This window comes from Gadus morhua, chromosome 2 (genome assembly GCF_902167405.1).
Source record: "Gadus morhua chromosome 2, gadMor3.0, whole genome shotgun sequence".
NCBI classification, from domain to species: domain Eukaryota; kingdom Metazoa; phylum Chordata; class Actinopteri; order Gadiformes; family Gadidae; genus Gadus; species Gadus morhua.
In genome coordinates, this window is record NC_044049.1 from 15,710,155 (window position 1) to 15,730,876 (window position 20,722).

A 20,722-nucleotide genomic window follows, 5' to 3' on the forward strand; every position below is an offset into this window, starting at 1 on the left:
GGCCTACTAGGCTAGGCTGCATTAATGATTAGTCAATCATTTCCTATATTGCATCTTTCTAACTATCACCCGTGAACACATATATAAAGCTCTATCTCTATGGAAAGATAAGTCGAACTCCTTATGCAAACATTAAGACAGACACAAAACATTGGTATCATATTCCACAGGATATTTGTATGCAAGATCCGGATCTAAAAGCATCTTAGTGGCTGTTTGCTTCACAATCGTACATTGATATCTATCACTTAATTTACCTTCGGTTTTTGTTCTCCATAATTGCTATTCAAAGGCAAATCTTTTTGGCTAATTTTATTTTTTTCAGCTAAGTCGGAAAATCAAAGAAGCAATAATCAGCAGAAGCAGCCCATTGTGATCCCATTTCTGAATCCGTAATCCTTGTATGGATTGAACTCTCTCTGTAAAGTTCAGGGGTGTCTGTCTGTTTGTTAGGCCTACATCTATTTTTGCTCCCTTTTTTTTTACAAAACTGATGACCTGCGGGTCACATAACCAACCTGACCTACCCTTATCTGGTGAGTTTAAACCCTTGAATTCTGAAAAGGTCAGGTGACGGAACCCAGAAGCAAGGATATTTGGACACATATACTTATATGGGCTTCATCCCCTTTTGTCTCTCTATCTCGCTCTCCCAGACTCTGTGTCTACAATTGCGGAGGAGAAGAAGTTAGAGATGGATGAAATCCAAGGGATACTGACCGGTAACTTAAATAAGCACGCGGAATGGCGGTGCAAGGTTTATGTTGTGGTTTTATTAAGTCAAGCTCTTTTTTCCTATAGGCTACTAAGGTTATTAGCTGATTAAATGATTTTGTTGCATTGTTTCAGAGGTTCCGTTTTTTTTTCTCTCAGTCGTTGAGCATTTACAAGCTGTCAATCTTCAGGCAGAAATTATAACATAGGCCTACTCTAAAACGTGGTTTCATGAGTCACTGTCTGACTTTAGTAGTTAAATTCACACATAAGAAAAATAATAATACTATTGTCTTTATTTAGTTATTGCAATTATTACTTTGATTATAAAAATAAATTAGGAATAACAATTTCTCTTACCCCCCCCCCCCATTTCTCTCTCTCTCTCTCTCTCTCTCTCTCTCTCTCTCTCTCTCTCTCTCTCTCTCTCTCTCTCTCTCTCTCTCTCTCTCTCTCTCTCTCTCTCTCTCTCTCTCTCCTCCTCCCTTGCACTCTCTCTCCCGTCAGTGGCCCTCATTTCACCCCCCCCCCCCCCTTTACCCTGGCAGTGGAGATGTGCATGGTGGCGCCCTACCTGCTCAGCCAGGGGTCCCAGGGGCTTCATAGCAAAGGGGAGGTCTTGGATGGCTCCGGCCACATCATGTTTACAAACCATAAACGTTTTAGGGTTTAGGGTTAAAGAGTATTCCGTATTATCTTCTCCATCTTTACTTCTAATCACCCAATGAATGAGTAGTTAACGATGTATATACCCGTTGTTCTTTATGATTTGATCTCTGTGACTTCTCAATGACCTCTTCACATGGTGTCACTGATTGGCTTACATTGGCTTCGGAGGCGATGACCTCGGCGGAGAACTATGGCAAGGCCTAGGGCGCGCTTTCACCCTGCTGCAGTCTGAGGAGCAGCTAGTGGGTGCCCTGTTCGGGGAGAGGCCATGACCTGCCTGGTCGCCATCACTACTCCGGGTACGAGGACGTCCTGTGTTGACGTTGTGTTGTTTTTTCAGCACAGAGCTTGCGTGTTGATGACGGATGGCACAAGCTCTGTGTTTGCCAATCTACTTATTGAAACATTCTTTTTATTAAACAAAGACCCTTATTATACTACCAAAGAATTGTCGGGCTACTTCTAGCCTTTTAAGTGGTTAAAAAATAACGATTTCGTTTTTACCATAACACATGCCCCCATCGTTCCAAGTTTTGGTAGAATCGGCTAAAAACAGCCAATTCAAGAATGCGTCTATACGCGCTTTTTTTCTCCCAAACGAACATTCCAACTCGTTATCATACTAAACATATCCCAGATCCATTTTACACCAGATTTCTCCTTTAACTTGTAAAATGAGTAATGGAATCAAAGGATGTGCCATATTAAGCCATGGGTGGCACTTTAATAAGGCCTGGAAGTTTATGAATTCAACAGGCTGTCATTACCAGTAGGAAGGTGCAATATGTGTGAAACATGTAAGCACACATGCACCATTCGTGATGTTAAAAAACCTTCAAGTCACAACCCATATGGTCAGAACATTTGGATAGGATGCAAGGACCACAACTCCAAACGTCAAGACTCAAACTGATTTGGTGCTGGAGGTGGTAAAAGCTGCAAACTTGGCACACCTGTACCAGGTGACTGTGGGACAATATGGTGATAAATTCATAGCAGTACGGCCAAAGACGGCAGAGATACACATTTTAAAGTGAAATATATACATATCTCCGATTTTAAACAGGTACAACGTTACGTCAAAACCCTGTAGCCTAGGCGGTCAAATATGGCTACTAAGAGTAGATTCCATAGTATACCAATGCCAAATTTCAAGTCTATATCTGAAAAGTTTAAATTGGACGCATTTGTTTGAAGTTGCCTTTCAGAACCGCGGCCTCTCTCCAACGCAGGCTGGGCCTTAGTGGTACACACTAAATTTCGCAAACGTCTTATTAGTATTCTTCTTTTATTTTTGTATTGCTATTATTGTTTGACTCTATGATTGTATGTTCAGCGGCGGTGTATCGGGTACCTGTCTGAACGTGGCGAGAGCCTTTGTCCCAGCTCTGGTAAGCGACTACTGGTCGTACCACTGGGTGTTGGTCTCTTCGGAGGGGGGTGGTCGCCACCCCCTTGGTCCCGTAGGTTAAAGCACAGCACACCATCATGAGAACATCGCCTCTGCACATTATCACATATGTATAGCACTATGTACATTGAATGAGCGATGATAAATATATATTCTAAAAAGATAATAGAGCATATATGGGTCTAGGTGTTAAATAATATATGACATAACGTTTTCATGCAAATATCTGTTGTTTACAGTTTTCAGAGACTGTACAATACAATGTGTGTGTGTGTGTGTGTGTGTGTGTGTGTGCGTACGTGTGTGTGTGTGTGTGTGTGTGTGTGTGTGTGTGTGTGTATGTGTGTGTGTGTGTGTGTGTGTGTGTGTGTGCGTGCGTGCGTGCGTGCGTGTGTGCGTGCGTGTGTGTGTGTGTGTGTGTGTGTGTGTGTGTGTGTGTCTGAATGTGTGTGTCTGAGTGTGTGAATCTGTATGCGTGTTGCTTGTTGCAAATGCAGTCTTTTGTGATCAGGCTTCTGCTGGGAGACAGAGAAACATGCATTATTATGAAGTGATGACATCATGACGTGTAGGTGGATTTATTGTCAGCAAAAGAAGTGCAAACAAACGTATTTGTCTTGTCGTATGAATAAAAGACGGTTTCAAAAAAGAAAAAGGTTTCAAAGTTAAAATCCCTCGTCGCTCGGCAAATCGAATCACCATGCAACCGATATTCAACAACACAAACCCAAGTTCCCCGGAGAAAAGGCCCCAAATGGTGTTTCCTTTCAACCAATGAAGCCTCTGCTCCTGAGTCTCCAGGCGGTGTGCCCCTGCTGCTAACCCAGTCTGGGTCCACATTCATAAAGGCTGAGAATGCCCAGGCAGTCCCAGAGGGCATCATGCTGTTTGTATATTGTACCCCCAGACCTCCACACAGCAGTGGCCCACATGGAGAAGCAGGCCCAGGCACTGGGATAAACCAATTACCCCCCGGCCCCTCTCAGAGACCGGGTTGGACTCCTGCTAGTGTGCCGTCCAAGGGGGCTCCAAGTTGAATGCTGGCGGAGCAGATTCCCCATAAGAGCCGGCTGCGTTCCCAGACTATAGAGAGTAGCTTGGAGGCTTTGAAGAGCTTTCCAGTATAATATAGAATAATATAGAATAAAATTACACCCTCCTCTACCGAGGGCGGGATTGATCCTGAGAAAGGATTTAATTTAGTTCATCCATTCAGTTTATGTCTTTCAATGCATGTGGCCGGATATCGGTTGGAATTGTTCAGGATAATTTTGTTGATTGGTTTCCCTTCCCCAACAGCAGTGTTTTCATCTGTTTCCCTTTAGTGATGTCTATTTTATCACTTTCTTATCCTTTATTAGAAAAGAGAGAACTGGGATGGGATGAAACGTGAGACTTGCATACATTTCTGATATACCTCTAAAACTTGAAAAGAGAAATGTGTTTATTGTGCATAATATATAGTATATGTAGAATTTGACAACAAAATATATAAGAGCCAAGATAACTTAATTAACCCTGGAGGGAAAATAAATTAAGAAAATAAACAACAGCAGGAATATGTTGAGAAGCAAGAGATAATGATTATGGATAGAAAGAGAGAGAGCGAGAGAGAGACAGACAGACGAATAGGGGGAATGGTATGACTGCTGAGCCTTGATGGGAGCTCCGGCTCGTCGGGTCCATGACCCCTGATGGTTTGGAGATGACAGCAGCTGTGACAATGGTCATTATGTCTGCTTGAGGCCTTGTCACCGCAGGGCCCATTGTTGGGGGCCCCATACACCGCCAAGACATTAACACTTTCATTGGCGGCCATTTAGCTCCAATAAAAAGTTCAACACTCCAATTTGTGAGAGCTGCTCAGCCAAGGAGAAGAGTTAGCAGGGGCTAAGAAAGCAGTGGCTTTAAGCATCCTTTAATTGTTCCTTTCTTCTGGGGGAGGGCAAAGGGGAGGGACCCTGGACTTTTAAGGTGGGGCCCCGCATCTGTCTATTCAACTATTCAAATTACATTTTGGTTGTGATTCTGAGCCACACAACCCCAGAAGAAAAGAGTTTGGTTCAGTTTACTTAGTGCTATGGTCTCTGCTGATTATAGGCACATCACGTAAATAAATGATGTCATCGATATTGTTATTACATGGCCTGCTTGGGAGGAGTAAGATACAGAGAAGGGCTGTCTAGTTTGCTTCTGTTCCGGAAGCTCATTGTCTTCATAAAGCAGCGATTATAAACTATTATATAGAGCTGTGTGTGTGTGTGTGTGTGTGTGTGTGTGTGTGTGTGTGTGTGTGTGTGTGTGTGTGTGTGTGTGTGTGTGTGTAGGGGGGGAGCAGCCACACAAGGCATTCAGTTCCTAGGGGATTGACTGGCGAGGGGGCGGGCGGGGGTCGAGTCTCATGAAAGTCAGATTTTTATCCACTGTTCATGAGCTCGTCTTCAATTCTAAACACTCAATTACACATTAATTGAACGGCTGGATTTCTTGCTTCGGTAAAAAAAGAAAAAAAAGATGAATGAAATTAGATTTTCAATGGTCTTTAATGAATTTCTGCATTGGGACTGATAACATATAAATCCTTGAATCAACCATTTTAAAATTGATGAGCTGGTATACTGTTTAGCTAATCAGCAGAAATAATTAATTGAACCAATACCAAAATGTGTCTTAAGGACACAATCTTTAGGACGCAGAATATATAATATTATTTTTAAAGTAGAAAAAACAATCCATGACTTTTTGGTTGAATGTGCCTATGTTTATATCATTGTGACGATCCATGGCAAGGGCTCTTGTCATTTTTTTCATCCCTGGACAAAATCATCATCATCACTCTACAGAAACCAACGCAATGTCTTTGTATTACAAACTTTGACAATCCTACAATGTAAACATTATTCCTCCCCTGTAGCAGCACTGACATCAGACATCATACAATTACCACAATATAAATCCAAACTGACATAAATATACAGAATTAGAATCACAGCTGAAAAAAGCCCCAGTGAAAATAAGAAATAACAACTTAGAAACTTATATTGAAGTTTAAATCATTGGCACGCTTAAATCCAGCCTTTCAGAGTTCTGAGTTTAGAGACACTGGCAGTTAGTTTTTCCAGGACAAACACAGATTTAAGTTCAGCTGGGCCAAGTGTCATGTCTCTGTAACGAGTCCTCAGTGGAGCCTCCGACTGCTTAATCTCTGCCAGTGAGGACAACACCACGGCAACCCTGACACTATAATGGTGACCGTTACCATGGAAACAACCTCAAGAATCCCCCCCCCCCCCCCTACCCCCGCTCCACCCTTAATCCAAAGAAAGAACCATTATGGAGTTGTTTAATAATAAAAACAAAAGTCCACCCCACCCATTCCTCTGTCTGAGATCTAGTGTATTTCCATTTGAACGCCTTAACCAGTAAATACTGGTTGATTGTTTCGACTTAAACAGAAACTAAAGCGCCCAGATGCAGACAACCACCTTAACAACCAAACTCAGTCCAACGGGAAGTCACAGAAATGTCGCCGTGCCTCCCAGGCCGCCCGATACAGGGACAGGAAGTCGTTGTACCGCGGCGCACAGCCCAACCAGGCTTCCCCAAAGTGTTCCGATCCCGTGAACAAGAACTCTCCTGCACCCGTCTTCACATGGCACTGCAGTGGCACGCGGACCCGCCCACACCAGGTGGCGCCAGGGGATGTGGATCCCCCCACGACGGTGGGGGCGACCGCTTCCTGAATAAAGACGCCACTACGCTGCCTGTAGACTCTTCCCCCTGACACCTCCACCGATGACGTCTGCCGCTCCGGGTCATGGGACACACTTTTGATGAAGCCCCGAATCACTGGAAAGAACCAAAGAACAGAGGCGCATAAACATTCACTTCTAAAAGACAACAAACAAGGGAGCCATACAACTTACGCGGGATCCATACTACCCACTGAGTATCTTATTGTAACTAACTGCTTATTTATATTAAGTTATGTTTTGGATAGCTCATTGATAGTCTTAAAGGGGTATTAATCAGCATTTAAAGGTGTTCAAACCCCCAACAAATTCTGGGGTTTGAATTGATGTGTGTGTATGTAACCGCAACTCCCATCATGCATTTAAAAGGAAGAAAATAAGGTTGCATTAGTGCTTATATCGGAGGACTATGGATATTGAAGATAGATAGGGTGAAGTATTGTGTCTTGGTTGAATATATACCCACCAAAGTCACCGTTGCAGATGGCCATTAAGAGCTCTGTGTCATTGCAAGGCTGGCATGAGTCTGTTGGAGGCGGAAAATAATCAACAAGATAAAACAAACAGGGTTTGGTACAACATTATCAAATCTATAGCAGACCGATCGTCACACAGACAGTGAGAGGACTCCAGCTCACTCAAATACCTGTGTCTCCTTCATCTGCAAATGTGGAAATGTGGAAAGCAACCAAGGGTCAGACACGAAGGAATGAGTTTGTCCTGCTCACTGCTCTACGAACAGTCTAGCATGAAAATAATTGGATAGCGAGAGTGGAGAATGTGAAGGTCAATTAGTCATATTCTACCCTGTCACTCTGTCAATGCCGAGAATCGACCAGACAGACGGAAAACTAAGTGGAAGAGGGCATCTGGCTGTAATCACTGAGCAGAGACATGCAAGAGAGCTTAAATGCCAGCACGCATAAACAATGATGGGGAATTTGGAGAATCTGTTAAATATTTGCCATTGAGGGCCTCTGTGGTTTGGCAATGGGCAGTGGTCTTTGCAAGCATGGGAACTCTGGTCCCTGATCACCATATTCAAATAGTCTGCTCTGCGTGAAGTCATGGTGATGACTCCTAACAAGGTCGGCCATTATCTGCTGAAGTTTAACCGAGATTGGATCAGAAGATCTACGGATCAGTTTTAATGGTTTCTGTACACCACAGAAATCATTAAAAAAATATTAACTTCTCGCAATGTTTCATTCAATTGTGAAGATAATTATTCTGTCATCTTAACAACGGAATGATTATTTAAGAAATGAGGATTGTTCCAAAAAATATTCTTTTTGGGGCTATTTTTTAAATGACACAAAAAAATCCATGTAGGGTTTACTTACTTTGCTTCGCATTCTGGCTTAGGATCGGAGACATATTCTTATTCCAGATCAGCTCGTATCTGAAGCCTTCCGTGCGTCGCCTGAGGTTCCTCTGCGGATGGACCTGGATGTATATGGCGGGTTGCTGCGATCCATCTGCCCGATAACAGAACACCTGCTCCGGGCGTCCTGCGTCCGTGATCAGCAGCTCCAGCACTCCGGCACGCTCGACGTACACGCTTGCTTGGCGAAAACCCCGAAAGGGTTTGATGCAGACGGTGGTGTGGTTGGCGTAGGATAGGTTGGGCTCCAGAACCACCCGTAGGGCCTGGCCCGGGTAAACCCAAGCCACGGAGCCCTCGGTGCAGCGCAACCGAACTTGAAGCACGGTTCTGGAGTCGTTATCTCGGGTCAGATCGCTAGGAAACGCAGAAAGCGCCTAAGTGTTATGGGTCTATTTGAGATCAGGTTTATTTCTAGGCCTATCCTTTAACAGAGTATGGAATTTGAATGACAAACCCATAGCATGAATGTTTTAACGGATATTCAATTAGGACAATCCCCTAATCGTTGCACAGACCTATGCAATCCATGCACATAAGCCTTTGTCTTGCCAAAGCAATGATTTGCTTTTTGGAAGCAAAATAATCATACTTTTTCTTAATAACCAATTTTTTGAAATAATTTATTCTTACCTTCCAGACCAATCGCACGAACCGGCGGCAAAATGCCACAAATGAAGACCCAGTATTAAAGTAAATATAGGCCTACTCTCTCTTGACGACATCTCAACCAAAAGACATAACTACAAAATAGACTCGAAGAAAGGTTAAATACATGACTTGGGAAATACAACTTCGTTTGCAACAAGTAGAAACTCGAGCAGAAGCTGACTGAATAGTGGGTGTCGTGGGACTCGACTATAAGGCACACCCTCTCCCCCTCTCTCTTGTGTTATTTGAAAGGCCTCTTTACCGTCCGTAGCCTACCACTCATTGTGCAGAACGGCAGACCCTACGAGATTTTAGGAGGCAATTTGCTTGTGATTGGTTAGTCTGTAGAAGAGGCTGTCCACCAGTGATTGATGGTTAAACCAAAAAAGGGGTGTATAACTTTTAAACCACAACAATGATTAATTTAACATAAGGCCTAAACGTTCTTCTACATGAGCGCCTGCAATAGATAGCCCTATAACGGGACGGCCCATCTCAAAATGTTTATCTTATTATTAAATGTTGGTTTATAAATGATATTCTCTTAAAACAGTTTTGCAGAAGTGGATGCCAGATGCAAATAAAACCAGGGGGTCAACTCTCACGTCTAGGCATAGGTCTACTAATCTTTCAGTAGGCCTATTAGATATTATTACAAAATATAATAGGCCTACTGACCCTCTTATTTAAAATGTTCCAATACAATTCATTGTTTGGTTTGTGGCGACCTCTGGTGGTGACGATGTTCCCGACGATGTGGTGCCCATTGTATTTCTTGTCTCGTTGAAAGGCAGGAAAAACATTTAATGTTGTAAATTAATTTGCAGCAGCCCCCGGCCATATTGGCGGTCTCATGGGCAAATTAATCTGTTTCTACGAGTTTTCAGGTGGAAGTTATGCAGGCTATCTCACACACGAGGAGAAGTCAGACAGATGTTTGCTCAGGTGGATAATACATCTTGAACATGGCAAATGTGCAGCTAATGTGGCACAAACTTAAACTTACTTGGCCACGTCTCTATAAATAGTCCAGGAGATATGGCTTGCATTTTAAAACGTTGACTATGCCGCCTCCGTATAGTCGCTCAACTGTGGAATCACGTGTCACCACCATTCTTCCCATCGCGAGGGGGGCCTATGAATGGAGTCTTTGTCCATGAAATGAAACAGTCCTTCAGTGGCCCTCGACATAAATCCCTTATCCCTTATCTACCGGAGCTTAGGTACTACATTTAAACATATCCTTGTCATACAGCAATATTTACATCGTTCGTATTTGCTTTGGCCATTAGCTAGTCAGATGTGTGGCTACAAAATATCAAAGGCCAGCTATAGACCATCCCTACCTTTCATTGGACTAGACTGCATTGGTTTATCTCCATGAATCACCTGCAAAACTTAGGCCAACTGTATTAAAAAACTAACTATAGACTTGTGTAAAAATATAAAAATATTTTAATCCGTGCAATAGGCCTAAACATCTAGGTTAAGAAGTAAGACCTATATGCCTGGTTGACCTCAGGCATAATTAACTGTAAAAACATCAAAGAACGCGGGAAAATATTTATCAAATAAACCAGGAACTCGGTGAGATTCTTTACCTGTCTGGGGAAACTATTGCTTCGCGGAGGTTAAGATTGCAGAGCCAGATATTTTTTGACATGGTCATTACACAGTTTTAGAAAGAATGAACAAAGTAATATAAAGGGAGTTTGATGGGTCCAAACTTGAGTTGAAACACTTACCATATGGCCCTAACGCACTAGTTCGATTTAACCATTTAAATATATTATGATAAAACATTTACCCTAAAAGTATCGACTCAAAGGGAAGGTTTAGGCTAAATACCGCATTTTTTATATATATATTCACAACTGCCTCTTTTATCACTAGTCCGCAACATTTTTTTCTCCAAGAGAAATAGCTCCTGGTTTTCGGTTTATAGTGTATGAGGACTCCTTCATTGTTTGACTGACAGCTTGTCCTCTGTGACTTACATGCCTAAAACGTTTAAGAATGAATATCACCTCAATAAAACGAAATTAACAGGTAACATTCTATTTATTCTGGGATCAATACATTTAATTATATTGGCCGACCTGCAAAATTAGGCAAAAAGCTGCCGCGAGTTCTAGTCAAAGTATGAATTGGAGAAAGCCATGTTTCATTGACCCCAAATTGATCGACGTTTTTTAGAATAGGTCTACGTCTCCAAAATGTACCTTACAATCAGTTATAATTGATATATAATATTTGTTATAATCATTATCATTTTTGGATAGCAAAACACATGCCTTAATTTGGCACACACGAAACAATTCAATGTTTAACTAATACCGTAGCGTATAGCATTGATTTAAAATGACCGAACATCGGGTGGATTAGGAGACATGTTTATCCTATTCTATGTATTAGATTTTTTCATAATCCTGAGGCAGTCCTACACCATGTCGGTTGTACACCGTGTCGGTGCAGGACTATGCCACCATATTGTGCATTTTCCTTTAGAAAAACAGCATATGGCACATATAAATAGTCTACATTTTGAAAATGAAAAACAGAGCACACGTTACATTCAATGAATACAAATTGTCCTTTTATTAGGCAAGGTATTAAATATTTAATGTGTAGGCTATACAAGTTAGGGTAGGCTACATAGAAAAATATATTGATAGAGTAGAATTTATATCTTCTCAAATAAATGTTTATGAGCCTACTAGGCCTAGGCTACTACATGTGGACCCAGATAACAAAACAGTTCATCTTCTATTTTTGAAAAAGCCTTTGTCAGTAGCGCTCTCTTTGATGGTGACTGTCAATAGGTTTGTGGTGACGTCTGTCACTATCACGTTGTCGAACTTGGTGATCCACGGACCCCAAAGTTCGACGGATTTTCCCTCGCGAGACTCCGGCGGTTTAACAGGGACGGGACTTCTTTCCCTGGCCAATGAAAACTCCAGAGACCGGTGGTTGCGCGTTTTAACCAAGTGCTTCATTTTGGACTGAGGAAAATGTGTCCTGCTTGAGTCACTAGCGCCCTGGCTTCCATGGTTGGCCTTGTGCTGATCTCCGAACTCTGGGATTAATAATCCTCTATTGAGGCCTACCGCTTGTTTTTGCACAAGTGCTGACCTCGGCGTAATAGTCGTTTTTTCTTGAAACTTCCTCGTCAACTGCAGAAGGCCGTTATCGGGCGCCTTTCTGCGGTGATTGAGATCTCTCGGCGGAATAGACAGGCCGTGGAACCCCTGCTCCTCCAACCTGCACCGCTTGGCAGATTCTACAGGCGCCTCGAGGTCTTCGCCGCTCTGCACCTTCTTCTTGGGTTTACGACCTCTTTTTTTAGGGACATGGGCCAATTCCGGCCCTCCTGTGAACGGAAGCAGTGGTTGGAGGTGCCTGGACCTCTTCTCTGGCTCGTGCGGCGTGTGGTGTAGGCCTACACTCTCCCCTCTATTGACGGTGCTCGGTGGAAATATTGTGGGGACGACAGCCCTCAGACCCTCGCGAGCTCGCGGTGTTATGACTGGCTCTGGAACGGGATAGGACACTTGAATCCCCCTGTACGGCTCTCTCCTGAATTCATACGGCTTAATTTTGGCTTTAGCCTGGAGACAAAAAAGGAAATCTGCTAATGTAATCATTGGTCCGACAGTGCAATAGACATGTAGTCCTAATTGTTTGAAGACTGAAACATATATAATTTTGGTTAGCGCTTTAACGGTTAGGGAAAACGGCAATAGGTTGACAAATATGCTTTTGGTGAAAGGGTTCAAACTGGTTCGCTTCCCAAATCAAGTCTAAAAGTAAAACGCTTTATGACAACGAAAAAACATAATTATGCACCTCATCGTCAAATACGCCTAGACATTTCAGTGCAAGAATCGCTCCCGTTATAGGCTTAGATATATAGCCTATGGCATGTTTTGGGCAATTAGCTATAAGAGCTGTCAAAGGCTGTCATTAACATCCACTCACCTTCAATAGAAAATTCTCCGGTTTGGGGCCTCTCTTCTTTGGCCCAAATAGTTCTCTTTCCCGTTCCCTAATGAGGAGAGGATACGTTATATAAATCATGTTATTAAATGTGAATTCGCCCGAGCGGCCTAGTAGTCTGGTGCTGTCAAACCTCACCTCTCCTCGAAGGCTGCGAAGAGGCGTGCGTCCAGAATGTTTTCCTCGGGTTCCCAAGTGCTGTACCTGTTCAAAACAATAACCACACATCACAATCACCCATTAACCCCCCGCCAGAGACGTGCTGAGCTCGTCATTACACAGACATGCAGCAAACACCATGGTTATTATGCCACAACGTAGCGGACACGGTAGTGCGTGTAAACTTAGCCATGATTGCTATTGCTAGTGTGGATTTGATAGAGGCTCTATCCAAAATGGGCTAAACAGCTAGCATCCACCGTCAACGGCGTCGCACACAACACAACACACGTGTCTAAACACTAGGCAATGTTAAACAGCGAAGCGGATTAACAACTATACGTAAAAAAGAATAAGCTACAGTCCTAGACGCTGCAGTTGTCGGATCGACCAGGCAGCTCCGCTGTCTGTAGCCTGTAGCCTGCCCTGTACTCACTTTTGAGACCAACCCTTCCATTTCACCAGATATTCCCAGCGACCCTGCGAAAGGATCAGTGGACTGGTTATTCAAATGCACACGCGATCCACTGACATTGCTGCTGCACAAACAACTGCTTGCACAACAAAGAGGAAATAAAAGCCCGTGTGAACGTAGTGGACGTAGTGCATATGCAGGCGAATAGCGTTTTACCCGTCTGATACGCCGTTTCGTGATGGACTCGGCGGCGAACACGCTTTCGCCAACAGCAGACAGCTCCATTGGTTTTAGACCTTGTGAACCCTTGTTTATTTTTCCAGCAATATCCCCCTCTCTCTGGTGTCCGCTCTTCGATGTTTAATTCCGCACATCCCATAATACGCAATCTGTGTGAGACGTCATCACGTCTTTTTCTGTTGCCAGGCACCGCAGTCAGTAGGAGCGAGCCTGGTGTGTGAGTACATTGGCTCAGCTGTTGCTACGTGCTATGAAGTCGCTGTGCGGGGGGAGGAGTCCGGCTGGGCTCTGGCGCATGTACAGGAATGTCTGTAGCAGAGAGAAATAACCTTAAAGTGCAGCACCTTTAAAACATACGGTGGTCAACCTCGCAGAAAAAGAAATGCGTAGCCAGCTCAAAGGTGATGATAGAATGCCTGTGTTTATTGAAAGTAAGAAGGCTATAGTCTGAATTGGAAAATTCAGAAAAAAATAGTGTTTCCCAGAAGGCTGTTCATGGTTGTTGTAATAAGTTGCTGGCGCAGTATAGTATAGCACATTGATTGAAAATCTGTTCGTAAAGGCTTTTTTTTAATTTATTTTTACATTATCACATTGGCACATGAATACACGCCACTATTTTAGTAGGCCTATTTCAGTTGTTAGAAAGGTAGACTTTAGAAAGACTAGAAGGTTTAATTAAATTGGCCAATAGCTCAAGGAGTAGAATGGCTTTTCAATTACAGGCTAAGCGTAGTCGTATAATAACGCACCTTTAATAAACCTAGTCTGTTCTATGGACAGAGAGAAAAGCCTTATACAGGGGTTAGGAATATTGACAAAGTCCAGAATATACATAGCCTATAGCCTGTGTGTTGTCTGTCCTTAATGTTAACCGCTCAACAATTGCATTCATCGAGATGTCCATCTCTCGGTTAGGAGATGGACATCGATTTAGTATGAAATCCGAGCGCAACGTGAATAAGCAACCAACACCTGTTCTTTTTATTCGAATTAGATGTTAAGTCGATCCTGCCAAACTGACCTCTTTGAACAACTTTCCCTTCACATCTAATAAGTCCGTCTATTTATTTGAAATGTTAATATATTTGTGTTTCAACGGCTTAATGTGTTGATGACCTTTCATTTGAATTATTTTTTTCCCCGTCTCTGAAATTCGTCCTTTCACCAGCCTAAGGAAATCTGAAAAATGAAATTCAAAATACTAAAAAAGTAGCCTATGTTTAATAATTATAAAGAAATATTGAATTATATATATATATATATATATATATATATATATATATATATATATATATATATATATATATATATATATATAATGTAGGCATAATAGTAGTAGTAACCTATAATTAGTAGCCTACTAGTATTCTTATTGGTATTATTATTATCATTATTATTATCATTATTATTATTATTAAGGTCATGAATGAAACTGAAACATCTCTATATTCCTCGTTTGAATTTCTTGTATTGCGGAACCGAAATAGTATTCCGACATAACCAATTTCTTGATTTTCGTAATGTGGTCATTGATGGTTAATCATTAATATTATTATTATCAATATAATTAGAAGTGGTATGAGTAGTATGCCTAGTAGTAGGCTAGAGGTAACAGTCTTCTGTAGTTTTGTCTATGTAAGAAACATGTTGTCTGCCCCTGTAGGCTAGGCCTACTGTATCTTGCCATAATCGCCCTTAATTAGACTTCGGCCAATATTGTTCGGCTGATTGCCTGATTATTAAACTAACGTAGTGACAAAATTGATCGTTGGTAGTTTGCTCTCTAAAGGTTTTTTGTAGTAGGCTAAAATAGATTAAATAAAGAACTAGCCTATAGGCCTATTATAAAACGGAGTCGTATAGGCCTAGATGATTTGCCTATAGGATAATAGTAACGATAATAATAATGGAAAAAATAATAAAAATAATTATAATGATGATGATAATATTATTAATAATTATGTTTATTATCATCATCATCGTGAATTATCATAATTAAAGTTGATAATGCAAAAACAGATTATAGCCTAATCGTAAATAAACATTAGGGCCTATAGTTTTTTTCCGTTCATGTTCGGTTATTGATATGCTATGGGCCTAGTAGCCTATTCATCAGTCCTAAATTGATAAGCAGCCTAATTGTATCGCTATACATTTATAAAATGACATAGGCTAGAGAATAGGCAAGAATGGAAATTAGTTGCTCTAGGCAACTAGAACGCAAGTAGCAATGCTTTATATCTGATCACGTTTTAAATGAGAGTTCAACGGACAATGATAGCCTATGCCGGAGAGTATTGTCTATACTGGTATACTTTGCCAAATATCGAAATTTCTAATAATTTACGTGGGCCTACGCATAAATACGTAGTCAACAGCGGGCGTGCCACGAACAAAAGATGCGTTGTGGTTGCAGCCGAAATATCAACCTCCATTTTGATACAGTCAGAGCTCGAGATCGACATTTCCTGTCGGGGTTGCTAGCAGGCGCGTCGTTAGACCTGGGCATTCGGGGCTATAGCCCCGGATCTTTTGGGATCAGCCCCGGATCTCAGCCGTAAAAAAAAAAAAAAAAAAAAAAATTATGTATATATATACATATATATAGCTGCTTTCATACACGTAAGTACTGGCTGCTCTTCTGAATATATGCTGCATCGTTGCAGCAACATTGAAGACGATCGCGTTGACTTCTGCGGTCTGTTCTGCCTCCATGCTGTCTGCGTCAAACCAAAACAAACCTGATTGACAGCGGCCACACTTATCCCGCCTCCTGCAAATGTACGTAATATCCCTCCCCTTGCAATGCCGGTGCTGGCACTGGCCGCGGGAGCAAGATGTTATTCATACAAAAATGCATCGTTTTATTCTTTCATTACACAATTTCTTTCATTCTTATAAATAAAAAAATAATATAAATAGGCCTACATATATAAATCTAGCCAACTTGTCAATCAAAATTAGTCTTGTCTTGTCTCTCTAGTGGTTGTTCATTCTAAAACACTACAATCTTCTGAGAAGCAAATGGTTGCAGCCTCTATAGGCTTACTGTGGCGCTGATGTGAGTACTGTATGCATGCAATACTACTACTCATAGTAATAATCGGAGAGGGTTGACAAACAGTGGGTTGACAATCCATTCTGGTACCTCATTTTGAAAATCCCCAAAAAAGAAACTTCACATAGGACTGTCTTTCAATTTTTAATACATTGCTTTGGAGGTTTTCAATCTAACATCCCACTGGTTTGATTTTACCTAAGAGAAAAATGTTTATTTTTTAAAGCATCCACAGCAGCCATAATAATGAGTTTATGAGACAATGAGAATGAAGCGGCAACAGTGTGACTGTGCAGAGTGAGAGAGATGGCTTCAATGGATGACCAGGGATTGGTGGTGGCGTTACCCAGGAAGGGCGGCTGTAGTTAACGGCAAGCAACAGAACATGAATAGTGAAGTGGAGGAAGGAGTCGAAATGAGACTTCATTAACAGATTCATGTACAGTTCAGATTTATATGGAGATAAAAACAACGTGCATACAGCATAAGCAAGTAACAGAAACAGTCTGGGAAGATTATTTTTTCATTATTTAAATCTACATCCTGGTTACACGTCGCGCGATAGCGCATATCATTTCATGCAAGTGAGTGTTTACTTCCTGGTTACAGGTCGCGCGATAGCACATATCATCTCATGCGATCTTAAAGAGAACTTGACGCGTTTAGGAACAGTTTAGGAATGCATATTCCGGGAAAACATTAGAACTCTGAAATGCTGACTAAATATAAAGCATGTTTTTATCTGTAACATTAAACCTACACTGACAATAAGTAATAACTTAAAAATGAAACATGAAGCAGACCACTACTTACTTGCCGTTGCCTGAATGGGGGAGAAAGGTCCGTCGGAGCAGCGATGGCTTCTTGACATCGGGTAGGTGCACGCAGGCTATATCTATAGCTATTCTAATGTCTTATTTTTGCCCTGGCGCTCGGCATAGGCGACCTATGTGTTGGGGGCGCCCTTAATTAATTAATCGATACATTAATTAATTAATTAATTATTTAATTAATTAAGATACCGTAGCAGCAGGAGTCAGGACGGTGCTCCCCCCCGGGCTAAAGCCCCGGATGTTTTCAATTGCTAACGACGCGCCTGGTTGCTAGGAGTAAAAAGCTTGATGTTACACATAGATATCTGTCATGTGTGATCATACTAGAGATACTAAATGGCTCGTAATCGCTTTAGTTGTCTATCGGCTATACAATTTGCTTTGTAAGCCCGAGAGCAGCTTCGCGATGGCGCCAGGCAGGGCGAGCCTCTCTGTTATTGGCTCGCGTGTCTCTGGGCAACTGCAGGCAGCTCCGCGCGCCCTCAGATATTTCACTACATTCTACTAAAGGGGCGCAGCACGTGAACTAAATGATCGCGCACGGCACAACGTGCACATTGTCGGGCTACTACAAATAGGCCTGCTTGCCCATTGCTTGTGCGAGCACTGAGCAGCAATATTGTTAAAATTCCCAACGAAATCGGGCTGTTTCCCAGGCACTTAAATCCTACTAAATATATAGCCTATGGCCAATATTTATCCGGACGTAGTGACGAGTTTGCTTTATACTTATAATTTATCAAAAACGTGCCGAGCAGTGCGGTTATACTTTTTCGATCACATTGATTTAGCAGGCCAATAGGCCTATAGCCTACATCATCAACCCAATCCCATTTCATTACATAAATTAGACATTTTGTTTGAAAAGGCATTACCTGGTTAAATGTAGGCCTATACACTTTATCGATGTTGGCCTACATGTTGTTAACCATTTGGGCTACATATCAATATAATCTCATCTGAACGCATTTGTGAATGTGACAGTCTGTCTCACTTTGTTCTTGTATTGTCATAATTAAGCTATTCGCGCTACGTTTTGAATTTCCATCTCTTCTGCCTTTACCCTCGTCCTCTTGCGCGAAACAAAAAAGGAACTATTTGTGTTTCTAGTTAGCCTACTTATATGCTTATTACGTTTTGAGAAATCGTTTTTAGAGCCAATGACATTAGGGGTCGACTGAAGTTCCCTCACGGTGACACTAAAGGCTATATGTAAAACAATATGCTGTTATGTCCTGTTCGGTTCGGTTCTTTCTTTATTGTTATATTATATTCTGCTATTTTATAGAATTAGGGCCTATATATAGTTTAAAACCTATCCAAGAGAATTGTGCTGTACTAAATTGGGTTATCATTTCCACAAGAAAATCTTAGCTGTAACGAAAAGCAGGCCAATTGATTAATTACATTGGTTAGGTGAGCTGTCCATTCAGTGTCTATTTAAATATAAAGTGAAATAGGACTATATAGCGCCAAGGCCTACATATGCTAAACCTCTTGCATTGACTGTCTATTTTTAGGCCTATAATTTTTAAGGTGTTGTTTAGCTGTTAGCGCAAAATTTGCCGCACTGGGGTTCGGCCTTTGACTTGATTTGTGGAGATTATTAGGATAGTTCTTCACTCTTTAAGGTGTTTGAGTGTTCAAACACCTTGTGCGAGCACTGAGCAGCCGTGTAGGCTGCTCATTCCAAATCTACCGCGTTATGTGATAACGCGCCCATTTCCTCAAGCCCCATCGCATTCGGTGATGAAGCGGGAGGAGAAAATGGCTGTCTCATTCGGCGCTGACTTTGACTGTAGCCTACTAGACACAGGACCCAAAAGGCAGACAATAGCGATACGTTTAACAATCAGTATCATTTTTTGATTCAAATCCGACTGCAAGCGATCCATCCAACCAACCGTTGAGCTATTCGTAAGTGAAACGTACGAGCGTATCTTCCCGGTAGTTGGAGCATATTTTTCCTACAGATACAGTAGATGTCATCAGCTGTTTTGTGTTAGACCTCACTTCTCAAAAAAGATAACCCTACAATTAATGATTTTAAAACGTTAACCACGAAGAACATTCCAGCGATCTGATCCTGTATGTGAGGCTGCAAGAAAGACAATAAATCGATCACGCCAAATCAACGAATAGGCCTATGGCTAAGCAATGTATTTCCTCACTTATCTTGGTAGAAAACACCAGATAGGTGTATGGACCTATAGAGCTACATTACGGAAAAACTATCCTATCATCTATCAACATATGCTTCATCAAGAGACCAGTCGATAGAAAAATAACTATCCAGTAATCTCTCCGACAATAACAGATATTCAGAAACCGTTGGAGTAGGCCTATTTATTGGAAATGTAAGCTATTCGTCTTTCTTTCTTACTTTCTTGTCTAGCCCTGTATATCTCTGCATTCATTAACTTACATTTTCCCATTCATTAACTTCATTTTCAAGGTGAGGTTGGCAATAATTCTTTGATAAGCAGCTCCCCTGGGAAAAGTTGCCCAGACGCACGAACACGCACACGCAAACACACACACACACACACACACACACACACACACACACACACACACACACACACACACACACACACACACACACACACACACACACACACACACACACACACACACACACACACACGTTGATCATCTAAATGAAACATTTACTGATCCTAACTAGGCTATCTGTTCGTAAAAAACATTTGACGTGGTCACATCACGTGGGCCTCGTTTGATTAATTAAAGGATACAATACGACCTTCTGTAGGTTATTTCATAAATGAAGCACTGACAAGTCAACATAATTTGGCGAGAGTGTATTTAGGCTATGTAAAATAGCCTAAATACGCCATGAGGCGCAATAACCCCACGAAACGCAACGGATTGAAAACGAATATTCACTCTTTATGGTCAAAACAAACCAATATCAACATATGGTGTGACCCTCTGCTCTCTATCGTCGAGCCATTAGGCATACGAACATGCGTGGACCTGGAGTCATTTTTAAAGGGTTGGAATTGAATTAAATGCATTAGGCCTCTACACACTACGCATTATGACTCATACGTTAAGTTTGTACATTCCTAAATGGTATAAACACGTTTGAAAACAAGAGTGCATTTCTGGTAACCTAAGTATAGCTGGTCCAGTAAGACCTGTGTAACTAGGGGCTTTTATGTCGGGTAGTAGTATAGTGCAACTCGATCTGTGTATTGAATTCAGATTTTAGCTATTCCGTCATCTATTGGGACAACAGAGATTACTAGCGAGGGTACAGGTCTATGTTTCATGCAGATATAGACCGGTCAACAAGAACGAAAGCACACACAATGCGGCCGCAGTTATACATAACTTTATGAGGAAATGCTAATCAAGTTGAGTCATTGGCTATGCGGAACACAAAGTAAAACATAGCCTGCCCGATCAGCATG

General features: G+C 41.7%; 2 protein-coding genes across 2 annotated transcripts; both read right to left on the bottom strand.

Moving 5' to 3' along the window:
- Nucleotides 1–5,318: 5,318 nt before the first annotated feature.
- On the bottom strand, nucleotides 5,319–10,597 carry LOC115529930 (meteorin-like protein). Its single transcript, XM_030339080.1, has 4 exons — nucleotides 8,564–10,597; nucleotides 7,890–8,287; nucleotides 7,013–7,072; nucleotides 5,319–6,643 (listed from the first exon to the last, which is right to left on the bottom strand). Exons 1-4 carry the CDS (start codon nucleotides 8,653–8,655, stop codon nucleotides 6,294–6,296), a joined length of 900 nt encoding a protein of 299 aa, XP_030194940.1. The 5' UTR covers nucleotides 8,656–10,597; the 3' UTR covers nucleotides 5,319–6,293.
- A 561-nt stretch (nucleotides 10,598–11,158) lies between these two features.
- cbx8a (chromobox homolog 8a (Pc class homolog, Drosophila)) lies at nucleotides 11,159–13,632 on the bottom strand. The gene is made up of 5 exons (XM_030339070.1): nucleotides 13,368–13,632; nucleotides 13,173–13,216; nucleotides 12,716–12,781; nucleotides 12,560–12,626; nucleotides 11,159–12,189 (listed from the first exon to the last, which is right to left on the bottom strand). The coding sequence occupies exons 1-5, from the start codon at nucleotides 13,434–13,436 to the stop codon at nucleotides 11,341–11,343; spliced, it is 1,095 nt and encodes a 364-aa protein (XP_030194930.1). The 5' UTR covers nucleotides 13,437–13,632; the 3' UTR covers nucleotides 11,159–11,340.
- Between the last annotated feature and the right edge of the window lie 7,090 nt (nucleotides 13,633–20,722).